The 12,328-nt window shown below is 38.0% G+C and overlaps 1 protein-coding gene across 1 annotated transcript in view; it reads right to left on the bottom strand.

Moving 5' to 3' along the window:
- Positions 1-12,328, bottom strand: part of SLC5A12 (solute carrier family 5 member 12) — a 63,398-nt gene that overhangs the window by 19,120 nt on the left and 31,950 nt on the right. The window contains exons 7-9 of the mRNA XM_002709020.5: positions 9,384-9,513; positions 8,533-8,621; positions 3,291-3,403 (exon numbers count right to left, since the gene is read on the bottom strand). Of these exons, the coding sequence (XP_002709066.1) occupies positions 3,291-3,403; positions 8,533-8,621; positions 9,384-9,513 (332 nt within the window). The remainder of the gene's footprint in view (positions 1-3,290; positions 3,404-8,532; positions 8,622-9,383; positions 9,514-12,328) is intronic.

The raw sequence follows: 12,328 nt of genomic DNA, 5'->3' as shown, positions 1-12,328 counted from the left end.
TTTAAACTTGGTAGATTGCTGAAAACAATTTTTGTCCACATTCTGCATTGCTTCCTGAAAACTGGACAGCTCCACTTGCCTGAAGCAAAGAACAAAAGATATGTTTTCTCTTCTGCTGATTTCCCTCTAGATGGGCCAACAGTCATCTGTTTAAATGAGATTCTAGGTACCCACTTCTCAACTCAAAGGTTCTACCTTTTGTTTTTCTAAGTCCAGAATTGATTCAGTTGCATCCCTGCTAAATCTTCGCAGCAATCTGCATCTGGAATGCAGGAAGTTAAGGGGGAAATTGGTGGGCCCTCCATAAAGGTTTGAGGTGTAACAATGCCCTTCAAACAAAGCAATAAAGGTGAGAGAGAGAGAAAAAAACAGCACAGTTATAGAAAATGCTGAGGTTTTTTTTTTTTTTTTTTCTTTAACCCCAGGGCTACCATCAACTCAAATGATCAGAAACAAAACACAGGGCATGCAATAAACTTCTACCTCAATCCAACATAGTCAAGAACATCTGGTAGGAATTACAAACTACTGGGAGCAACATCATCTACATGCTAGTAGCTCTAACTCAGACCTTGAGTAAAAGCTAGGTGAATCTCAGCAATGTATAAAGATAATGTCAGCATAAGTAAAATAGAAAATGTAATGTTGCCAGAGAAGGTAAGGAATATATTAACCTAAAAGCTCAAGGAGCACACTTGCTGGAAGTAGTTCATCTTAAGAATCAGGAAAGAGGCTGGCGCCGTGGCTCACTAGGCTAATCCTCTGCCTTGGGGTGCCGGCACACCGGGTTCTAGTCCCGGTCTGGGTGCCGAATTCTGTCCTGGTTGCCCCTCTTCCAGGCCAGCTCTCTGCTGTGGCCAGGGAGGGCAGTGGAGGATGGCCCAAGTGCTTGGGCCCTGCACCCCATGGGAGACCAGGAGAGGCACCTGGCTCCTGGCTTCAGATCAGCGTGGTGCGCCGGCCGCGGTGGCCATTGGAGGGTGAACCAACGGCAAAGGAAGACCTTTCTCTCTGTCTCTCTCTCTCTCTCACTGTCCACTCTGCCAGTCAAAAAAAAAAAAAAAAAAAGAATCAGGAAAGAAAAGTTCTTAAAAACTAGTAGTCTCCATATGATGTAGGAATACACACAGTCAATGAAGCAAACAAATGCAGGTCAACAGCAAATAAGTGACATTAAACAACAAGGTAAATTGAAATACAATATTTAAATAACAATGGATCCAGATGTTGCAAGGAAGGGCTACTAGGAAAGAATGGCTGACCAAGCAATCTCAAGTTGCCAATCAAAGAGAAATGAAAACATGTTCAGAAAAAGACTTGTACAAGAGTATTCATGGGAACTGTGTTCATAATAACCTTAAACTGAAACAGTCCAGGACCATCAATAGATACATACAGTTAGTCAGCCCTTCAAATCCCCAGATTCTGCAATTAAGGATTCAACTATCCAAGGATCAAAAATATTTTAGAAAAAAGGTATGTCTGTGCTGAACAAGTACAGACTTTTTCTTGTCATTATTCCCTAACCAATATATTGTAACAGCTATTTTCCTGACATTTACATTGCATTATATAAGTAATCTAGCAGAAAGCATATGGAAGATTGTTTGTAGTTTATATACAAATACTGTGTAAATACTGGGGCTTGAGCTTCCAAAGATTTTGTTATCCAAGGAGGCCATGGATCTGACCTCTGTGGATGCCAAGGGACAACTGTATACTTCAAGAGTGTATCCATATATGGTGTGAAACTCAACAATAAGCGAGTATGAATTATTTACACAAAATAGCATAAATAAATATCACAAGCATGATGCTTTGAAAAGAGTCATGAAAAATAAATGTGCATACTGTGTGATCTCTTTTATATGACATTTTAGAAGAGATACAACTAATCTATAGTGGAAAATATCAGAATAGTGCTTGCTTCTTGTGAGGAATGGGGGCATGGAATGACTGGAAAGGGCATGGGAATACTTTCTAGGACAAGGGTAATGATTTTACTTTGGTCAGGGAATCTGCTGCTTTTCTCAGGCCATTAGCAGGAAGCTGGCTCAGAAGTGGAACAGCCAGGACATGAACAGGCACCCATATGTGATGCCAGAATTGCAGGCAATGGCTTAACTCCTTATGCCACAATGCCAGCCCTGAATTTGTATTTTTAGATGGTACTTTTTTTTTGGAAGTTTGTACTAAGGGAAAATAAGAATGTAGTCAACATTTTCTGTACATGGGCTTTATCAAAGAGTTGCAAAAATGAAAAATAATTTTTAGAAGTAGCAGTAACATAAAATGAAGTAAATAAGCCATTTGATAAAATATTATGTAACCCTTTAAATACTGTGTCCTCAAAAAATATATAATGGTCCAGGAAAAAATTCACTATATTACATTAGAAAAATAGAAATTTTTTAACAAATATACATATTTGCCAAAATATTTACATTTTCTATAATAAGAAAATAAGTATAAATTTGCTTATGTTTTTAAAAAAGTAGACATTATAAAACTACTATTCAATATAAGTGTAGTGGTGATAATAACCATAGCATGCAATTGTGTGATTAAGCATGGAGCAATTTTTCTTTGAGTTGAGGTTTCTGAGAGCTTCAGATAAGTGATGATTTTTCAGAAAAAGAATTTCTTCCTAACAGGACTAATATGATCAACACTTAACATAATGAAGAGATGATGTTGGGAGTGTGGAGTACAGAGTGAGCACAGATGAGCACCTGAAAAATGACAGTGTAAGGTAAATCCTTCCTGTATCCCCCTCGTATATTTGGAAGGATAAGAATCCGCATATGGGGCCTACGCTCTGGTGTAGCGGGTAAAGCTGCCACCTGCAGTGCCAGCATCCCATGTGGGCATCGGTTCGAGTCCTGGCTACTCCACTTACCAGCCAGCTCTCTGCTATGGCTTTGGAAAGCAGTAGAAGATGGCCCAAGTACTAGGGTCCCTGCACCCATTTGGGAGACCTGAAAGAAGCTCCTGGCTCCTGGCTTTGGATCAGCACAGCTCCGGCCACTGGGGCCAATTGGGGAGTGAACCAGCAGATGGAAGACCTCTCTCTCTCTCTCTCTCTCTCATTGCCACTCCTCTCTCTGTATAACTGACTTTCAAATAAATAAAAACTAATCTTAAAAAAAAAAAAAGAATCCACATGTAAGATTCTTCAAGTAACTCGGTTTGCATGAGTTCCTGCGTAAGTGTATCTTGAATGGAACATGCAGAGCTTTGGCATATACTGCATGTGCATTTCATGACTCAGATCCACCAGCTGTACCTACATAATCCTTTACTGATCCAGGTGCTCTTCTTTTCAGAAATATGGGGAAAACAGCTCTTGACAAAGTCTTCGAAGGTCACTGTTGCTAAGGCATTGATGCTTGCAGCTACCGTGCTACAGGAGAAGAAAAGAGAACATAATCAAAGGTAAATAAGGCTGAGCCACCACCAATCTTTTCATTGTTCAGGGTGGACAACCAAGGCACAGCTCTAGAAAAAAAAAGAGATATAGGTATACGTCATGTCTTGGTAATCATATACTACATGACCTGCTCACTCACTCTGCAAATCTTCTTCTGTACTAATGCTTGCCAGTTCTTCCACAAACTCCATTGAAGAAGGAAGAATGTTATGCTGTAACTCCCACTAACTTCCTTTAACAAGATGTTAGATGAGTAACCACAGAGTAGCAGAGGAATTGTGTGCATGTGTGAGTGTGTGTGTGTGTGAATGAGTGAGTGTTGATGTTGCAGTGGAGGTAGGAAGTAGTGATTATCTTAATCAAGGGATCAGTGTAGTTTGACATTCTTATAATTTATTTGTCTATACAGTAGCGTTTTATTCATTCTGAGTACAAGGCATGCAATTTGGAAAGACATAGAGCTTATATTCTAGAGACACAAACATTTAATACCAGTTATACAGCTGATTTAAATTGTGAAGTTGTGAGAGTGTGTCCTACATGCCCACTTTAAAATAGCAGATAGCTATGCCTCCCTAAATGACATAGCTAGCAAACAGAAACTTCCCAACACCCATTTCTGGGAATATAAATTTAGTACTTTGGGGTTCCATTTCATTTTCCTAAAAATAAAGGCATGGTGTCTATTCCCTGCCAGATTTCCTCTTCTATCCACAGCCCCATAAAAGTCAGAAGCTCCCATGCTCCCAAAAACGTTGATAATGTATCATGTGAAAGATTCAAACATTAAGATTCCCTTGATGGGAAGAAGCAGATAGCAGAATTCAGCTCAGACAGTTTTTGTTTGTGGGACCTCTGCTGCATTGCTTTGCCTTAACCTTAACCACCACCACCTCGTTGGTCTACCTCCATTCTTTCCTTTTTTCTATCCCCACACACTCCTTGTCATTTTAGCAGTAGTAAACTTCCCATAACCCATAGCATATCCTGCCCAATATGTCTCTTCCTTGGAATTTTTTAACTTAGGATCAAGAAGATGAGAATTCTCAAAAAGTTAAGTTAACCTTTTTACAGCTATATTTTTCACATATGGAGAGAGTTAGTTTTAAAGTAAGAGAGAATACAGCTATGGAGGAAGACACAAGAAAAAAAAAGTGTGAATGCCATCCCTACTCATGTTTGATCCTCTGGTACTCATGTTTTTCTGTCCCTATTTTCCTTGGGATCCTAATATCAATACCACAGAGCACCACCACTTTAATTTTTTAATGCAAACCATAAATATAATGTTAGTAACAATAATTCACCAGTAACCTAAATTTAATTTACACTCTCAGCAAGGTAACATCAATATATGAATTCAAGGATATTGCTATTTTAGGAATCTATCAGTATATTAATATGCTAAAATTAAAAAATTAAAATTATGTATGTACATATCATATACAAATGCTAAAATTTTAGCATAACTTTGTGTATTTTGTGAGTTTATGTTCTTTCTCTAGAATTTTGCCAATCTTACAAGTATTATTAAATATAAATAACTGTCCACCAAAAATCAGTATCATATTTACTCATAAAATACAAGAACTATCCCTTTAGAGTACCTAATAAAGCAAAAATTTCTGCCATTATTTCTTTTTTTTAAAGATTTATTTATTTATTTACTTGACAGGTAGAGTTACAGACAGTAAGGGAGAAAGACAGAGAAAAAGGTCTTCCTTCCGTTGCTTCACCCCACAAATGGCCACCACGGCTGGCACTGCGCCGATCCGAAGCCAGGAGCCAGGTGCCTCCTCCTGGTCTCCCATGCGGGTGCAGGGCCCAAGCACTTGGGCCATCCTTCACTGCCTTCCCAGGCCACAGCAGAGAGCTGGACTGGAAGAGGAGTAGCCGGGACCAGAACCTGGTGCCCATATGGGATGCCGGCACCGCAGGTGGAGGATTAACCAAATGAGCCCCTGCGCCAGCCCCTCTGCCATTATTTCTATTAATGATCATTGTTCTGAAAGCACAATTATACAGGAGAATTAAAAGGGAGTGTAACTATTAGAAGAGAAAAATTCAGGGGCCAGTGCCATGGCTCACTTGGTTAATCCTCTGCCTGCAGCGCCAGCATCCCATATGGGCCCCATGTTCTAGTCCCGGTTGCTCCTCTTCCAGTCCAGCTCTCTGTTGTGGCCCAGGAGGGCAGTGGAGGATGGCCCAAGTGCTTGGGCCCCTGCACCCACATGGGAGACCAGGAAGAAGCATCTGGCTTCTGGCTTCGGATCTGCACAGCGCCAGCTGTAGCAGCCATTTGGTGGGGAGGAGGGTGTGAACCAACAGAAGGAAGACCTTTCTCTCAGTCTCTCTCTCTCACTGTCTGTAACTCTACCTGTCAAATAAAATAAATTGAAAAACAAAAAGAGAAAATTCAAAAGTATTTGTAGGTATATGATCTGAAAATAACTAAAGAATCCACTAAAAACAATTAGGCAGAGAAAAACCTTATATATCAAGAAATTCTGTTAAAGAAAAGTAATACAAAGGTACCAGCCTAATGGATGCTAAATTATTTTAAAGTGCAGTTGTTAAAATTACTAGTAGTGCCGTAGCAACAGAATAAAAGATCAAAAGAATATAAAAAAGAATACAGAAATACATGGAAGAAATACATGAAAGAATGTAGAATGTAATTAAAGTAGTATTTCAAATGAGTGATGAAAAGATTGCTTATCGACTCAAAAATAAAGATATAATTCACTACTAATTTAGAAGGAAAACAAATCAAGTGCTCCACTCAATTTCTCATAACCCATGTGTAGTTTAGGTGTATCAGTAATTTCAGTATTTATTATGGTTATTATAATCATAAAATAGAGAAGCATTTCTGTGTATGTTGTTAACACATGTCATAATTTTGAAAATTAATTAATATGAATTAAAGTTTCTATGAGCTCAAAAATATCATGAACAAAGCAGATAGACAAAAAATGAGAAAAATATGTTTTTGACATATGACAATATGCTTCTTTTCTTATATATAAAGTGTAAATCTCAGAGGAAAAAAATTACCAGGAATATGAACTAGAATTTTACAGAAAAAGAAATATAAATGATCAATAAAAATAGAAACAGTAATCTCACTTATAATTGAAGTATTTCATATTAAAATTAGTTATCACTGATTTATATATCAAACCGGTAATTTTATAAGTTTGATATTACCCAATACTGGTAGTTATGTGGATAAGGAGGTGATTTAATGATTTCATTATTAAAAAGGTGCACATTTTTGGAGGGCAATTTAGCAATATCTAACAAAGTTTAGATTGAATATACACTTTGACTCCATAATTCCACTTCTTGCAAAGTAGCCTACATATATCTTTCTAAAATGTTGCTGAGATACACATTATAACACTGTTAGCAATACCCTTCATGAAATAACTGGTCAAATAAATGATGGTAGATCAGTAAAATGATTAAAGTATATATAGTCATATGAAATTATTTCTAAATTTTATTATTGAATTAAATAAAAAAAGAAACTGTATATACAGCATTATCTCTTTTGTGTACACTTGAAGTGTATGTGTGTTGTATATATATATATATATATATATATAAATACAGAAATCTTCTGGTTTAACAAAAAATGATTAATAATGGTCAATTCTATATTCTTGACAGGAGATATGAAAGATATTAACTTATTACTTGCATCTTCCAGTACTATTTGCTTTCTGATGCTTGATCTTTTCACAATCTTAAAAATTGATCTTTGCCCAGGCCTATCATTGATTTTTTTCCACCCAAGCTCCACAAAGCAGAATGGGGACTTTCTCCCAAGGTGAGTCTCTGATTCACAAGGTAGAACGTCTAGCCTAAATAAAAGTAATGAGCCCATCTTTATATTTTAGTCTATTACTTTGAAAACTGATATCCATATGTCATTATCATCTCCCACCTGGATTAAGGAAAAACCTCTACACATAGTGTCCCCTTTTATCATTCTACCTTTTATTATATCCCTTCCTCACACAGAAGACCAAGTCTTTAATTGCATGGCTTCATTCACTCCCTTTCCTTAAATTTTCTAATGCTTTCCTTTTGAACTTGCAATCTGAACTCTGTCATTTCATGAAGCTCTTCATAACCTCTTCCCCACTTACCTCTAACTCATCCCCATCAACTCCTCTCTCTATGCCTTCTGGACCCAGTTCTCTCTCTGCTCCTCAGATACGCCATATAGTTGAACTCTTCAGGGCTGTGGTATTTGTCATTTCCTTATAAAGATCCATGCCTATGCTGTTCATAGAGCTCTTTTTTTCATATCCTTTAGATCTCAACACAACTGTCATTTAGTCAGAGAATATTTCCTAAAAATCCTATTAAAATTAAAACCATCAGTCCTCATCACTCTGTAGGCTATCACCTTGTGATGTCTTTTATATTACTCAAACATCTTGTTTAATTTCTACTTATATATCACTTGTATTTCCTCCCTATTGGATGTAAACCTTAAGTCAGTCTAGCTTGCTAGAATATCCTTCAATGTCACCAACTGTACCCAGCATAGTAGAAGCCTTCTATAACATTAAAAGAATAAAGATATGATGGATTTTGTGTTTAGAATAATGTTTTTATCAAGAAAATTCAAGTTATTAACTACCTGAATTAGCTATTGAAATTGGGGTACATGAAATACAAAAGACTGATTTGCAGACATACATGGCAGTGGAACAAGATAAGCGAGTAAACTGAGCCAACATCCATAAAGGTGACGAGAAATGTGGGGGCAGCCATCACTGGACAAGTTGAAGTAAGAAGCAGAGACAGTTAAGGTAGGGACAGATCTAGGCTTACTAACCCATTACTTACTAATGGATAGGGCATCTAGCTTGCTAACTCTGTATCCTTAACTGTAAGCTGTCAATAATAAGAGTAAAGTTTAAATCTCAAACATTGTTCAACAATTAACGAGCAAATACAAGCCAAGCATTCAGCACCGCAGTTGACACACAGCAACTGTTTAGTAAATCCTGTTGATTTATCCCACTGTCACCCTTGTCATTTCATCATGGTCATCATTTCATGGAGGGTTGCCATCCACTAACCTCAGAGTTCCACTGAAGGCACAAGCTACAAAAAGTCCTGGAAGCCCTGGCATTGTCGCAAATATCTCCATGACAAAGTATGGCATCAACTGAAGAGGAGACAAAAGAGAGAGAGAGAGGATTACTGGTATTCGTATCATTGTCTAAATGTCAGAATGTATCTTTTTAGAAAAAGGAATAGGAAGTTTATTTTTCTAGTTTTCTACTTATGTAATTTTCATCTTTATTTTTCTTAATGTTATCGATTAAACCCTAAAAACAAACCAATAACATGGATCTACAGGAAACTGCATTATTATGGTTGCACTCCATAACCTGGTGTGTGGGAGAGAAACCCCTACATGACAGAGAAGGGGATTTGAAGATATAAGTGGAGCAAAGGGAGATGGCTGTTTCTGTCAAGTATATTCTGTATAAACAGAGATTTATTTAAAAATGTTTAATATGGTTTATTGGTGTGATGTATAAGCTATGCTGAGAAGAGCTGAGTAGACATGTTGTGGAAATAAGTGCAATTTTTTTCAACTTGAGAACAGAGGCATGTAGAATAACAGCCTAAATACAGCTTTGACATATAAGCATTCGAGACAATCTTCTAACTCTTCCCAGCCTGCCCTGGCTCCAGGCATTGGCTTCAGGAACAAAGTGAAGTGCTTTCTTTTTGCCAGCTCACTTGCCCATATTAGAACCTTTTGTGTCGCGGTATCACCCCAAAAGGTGAAGAAAGAAGCCCAGTCCTTAGGAAGTAGTTAGAAGCCCAGGACGAATTAAAAAAGGACCAGAATTACCCAGCCATGTCCAGAAATATGTTCATTCCAGATACTCCCCTTTGGAACCAAGGGAACCCATACCTGATCTGGTGCTGAGACAATGCCAAAAGTCCATGGGTCACAGTCTTTGAAGTAGGAATACATGGTTAAGCCACAGAAGACAGCACACACCAGAATGATCCAGAGACCCAACAAGTTAAAGTATAAGGCACTAAAAAAGAAAACAGATGAACCTATTGATAGCCTCTATGTCTTCTTAGGGTGTGGTGAGGTCATTACCAAAGGCTCAATGTATTGTGGTTTTGGTTTTGGTTTTGGTTTTACCTTTTGCTAGTAAAATAAAATTCCACAGCCTTTAAGAATCATATTTGCCTTAAACTTTTTGTTTGGGAGCATTATATTTTTAGGTTGACCACCAAATCTAAATAAGGTAAGATTTAAATGGATTTTCCTTTGAAATAGGAAGGTTATTTTTTTTTTTTGAAACCTCAATATGTGTGGTATGACATCTATTTTCTTGGCTGAAATTTCATATGCTAATCACTCATATTATATAACTTTAAGTGATTTTTCCCCCTATTCAATTCATGAAACTGTCAAAAAGCCAGCTTAAATTTTAACATCTTTTCTTCCAGAAGGATAATGAGATAATGTAGAAATAGACACACTTTGGAAACATTCACTTGGGTTATTCTTTCCATGAAAGTCAAAGTTGAGTTTTTAATTTTAAAATTTCAAGTAAATTTATGTTTATACTTATTTATCTGAAATGCAGACTGATACACAAAGAGAGGTATCTTTCTTCCATTGGTTCATTCCCCAAATACCCACAACAGCCAAGGTTGGTCCAGGCTGAAGCCAGGAACCTGGAACTCCATCCAGGTCTCCCAAAGAGGATGCAGAAATTAAAGCAAGTGAGCCATCATCATCTGCCACCCAGGGTATGCATTAGCAGGAAGCTACTTTAGAATGGGAGGCAACACTCAATCCCAATCACTCGGATTTGCATGCAGGCATCCCATGCTGTGACTTACCCTGCTGAATCTTAACAGCCTCTCTCAAAGCTGATTTCTTCTACTTCCTTTTTTTTTTTTTTTTTTTTTTTTTTTTTTTTTTTTGGACAGGCAGATTTAGACAGTGAGAGAGAGAAACAGAGAGAAAGTTCTTCCTTTTCTGTTGGTTCACCCCCAAAGTGGCCTCTACAGATGGCGCGTTGCAGCCGGCGCATTGCGCCGATCCAAAGCCAGGAGCCAGGTGCAGGGCCCAAGGACCTGGGCCATCCTCCACTGCACTCCCGGGCCACAGCAGAGAGCTGGACTGGAAGAGAAGCAACCGGGACAGAATCCAGCATCCCAACTGGGACTAGAACCTCAGTGCCGGCCCGCAGGCGGATGATTAGCCTAGTGAGCTGCGGTGCCAGCCAAAGCTGATTTCTCTTTAAAGACACTAGAATGTATGAAAATTTAGAATCATCTAACCTATTCGGAACAATTCATTTTATTCTATAACATACAGACACGCATAATTCCAATTTGAATGTTTTTGTAATGTCCTACTTTATTTCATTTACATTATTATCCTTTGAAAATCAAAATCTTATTCCTTTTTTTAATTAATATTTATTTATTTATTTTAAAAGGCAGAGTTAGAGAGAGAGAGGGAGAAACAGATCTACCATCTTCTGTTTCAATCCCCAAATGGCAACAAGGGCTGATGAATTCTGGAGCCAAGAGCTTCATCAAGGTCACCACCCATAAGGGTACAGGGGTCCAAACACTTGGGCCATCCTCTACTGCCTTTCTCAGGCCATCAGCAGGCAGCTGGATTTGAAGTGGAGGATCCGGGACTCCAATTGGTACCCATATGGGATGCTGACCTCGCAGGCAGAGGTTTTACCCACCACACCACACTGCTAGCCTCACTTTGGGGGTATTTTAACAGTGTTTTTCTTTGAGTTTCATTTGTTTATTTTGGTTTTGTTAGGTGAGGGTTTGGCAAACAACATCATCCTAAACAATTTTATAATTTCTTTTTTATCATTTTTAAAAGATTTATTAATTTGAAAGGTAGAGTTACAGAGAGGCAGAGGAAGAGAAAGAAAGAGAGGTATTCCATCTGCTGGTTCACTCCCCAGTTGGCTGCAATGGCCAGAGCTGTGCCTATCCGAAACCAGGAGCCCAGAGCTTCCTCCAGGTCTCCCATGGGGGTGCAGGGACCCAAGGACTTGAGCAATCTTGTACTGCTTTTCCACGCCATAGCAGAGAGCCAGATTGGAAGTGGAGCAGTCAGGACTTGAACTGGTGCCCACATGGGATATCGGCAGCTTCACCTGCTATGCCACAGTGCTGGCCCCCTTTAACTTCTTGATCATTACATAAAATTATCCATACCTATGATAAATATTCAAAAAGTTCATGGATAATGTGTGCTATGAAAAAAAATATGCATGGTTTTCTAAAATTCTTAGCACTAAAATAAGCTTATTTTTAATTCACCTTTTCCATGGCGTTTTGAAGAACCTTGCATAATTGCATTAGTTGTTAGCTCCATTCAGGCAAACTTTATTCAAGCCATTGTTCAAACTACCTCAAGAGGCTTCCCTGAGCAACCTTATCTATGTAGTCACTCCCTGTTCTCTTATCTATCCTTATTGCCCATAATTTGTTATCATAGCCTTTATGATCATCTGCAATGGTATATCTTCATTTGTTTATTATCTGCTTTCCCCACTAAAATAAATACAATGTTCTGTTCTCAGATCATAGAATAGCACAGGCAGATAGTGGGCTTAAATTATTTTATTTTTGGTAAGAAATGATGGAATAAATGACTAAATGAAAAAAATACTTTGCAACATGATTATTCTATTCACCTTGTGTCTTTTGAAAAGAGAATCCAACTCAAATCCAAAGACTTTTTTCTTAATGACTATATGGCTTTAGAGAAGTCACATAACACTCAAAACCAGTAATATCATCCATAACAAGAGTGTAGTACATCTGCCTTACTTACAGGGCTCATAAGAG

Source organism: Oryctolagus cuniculus, chromosome 1 (assembly GCF_964237555.1).
Source record: "Oryctolagus cuniculus chromosome 1, mOryCun1.1, whole genome shotgun sequence".
Taxonomy (NCBI): domain Eukaryota; kingdom Metazoa; phylum Chordata; class Mammalia; order Lagomorpha; family Leporidae; genus Oryctolagus; species Oryctolagus cuniculus.
Note: the sequence above shows the minus strand (reverse complement) of the source record. Positions and strands in the feature narration are given on the sequence as shown.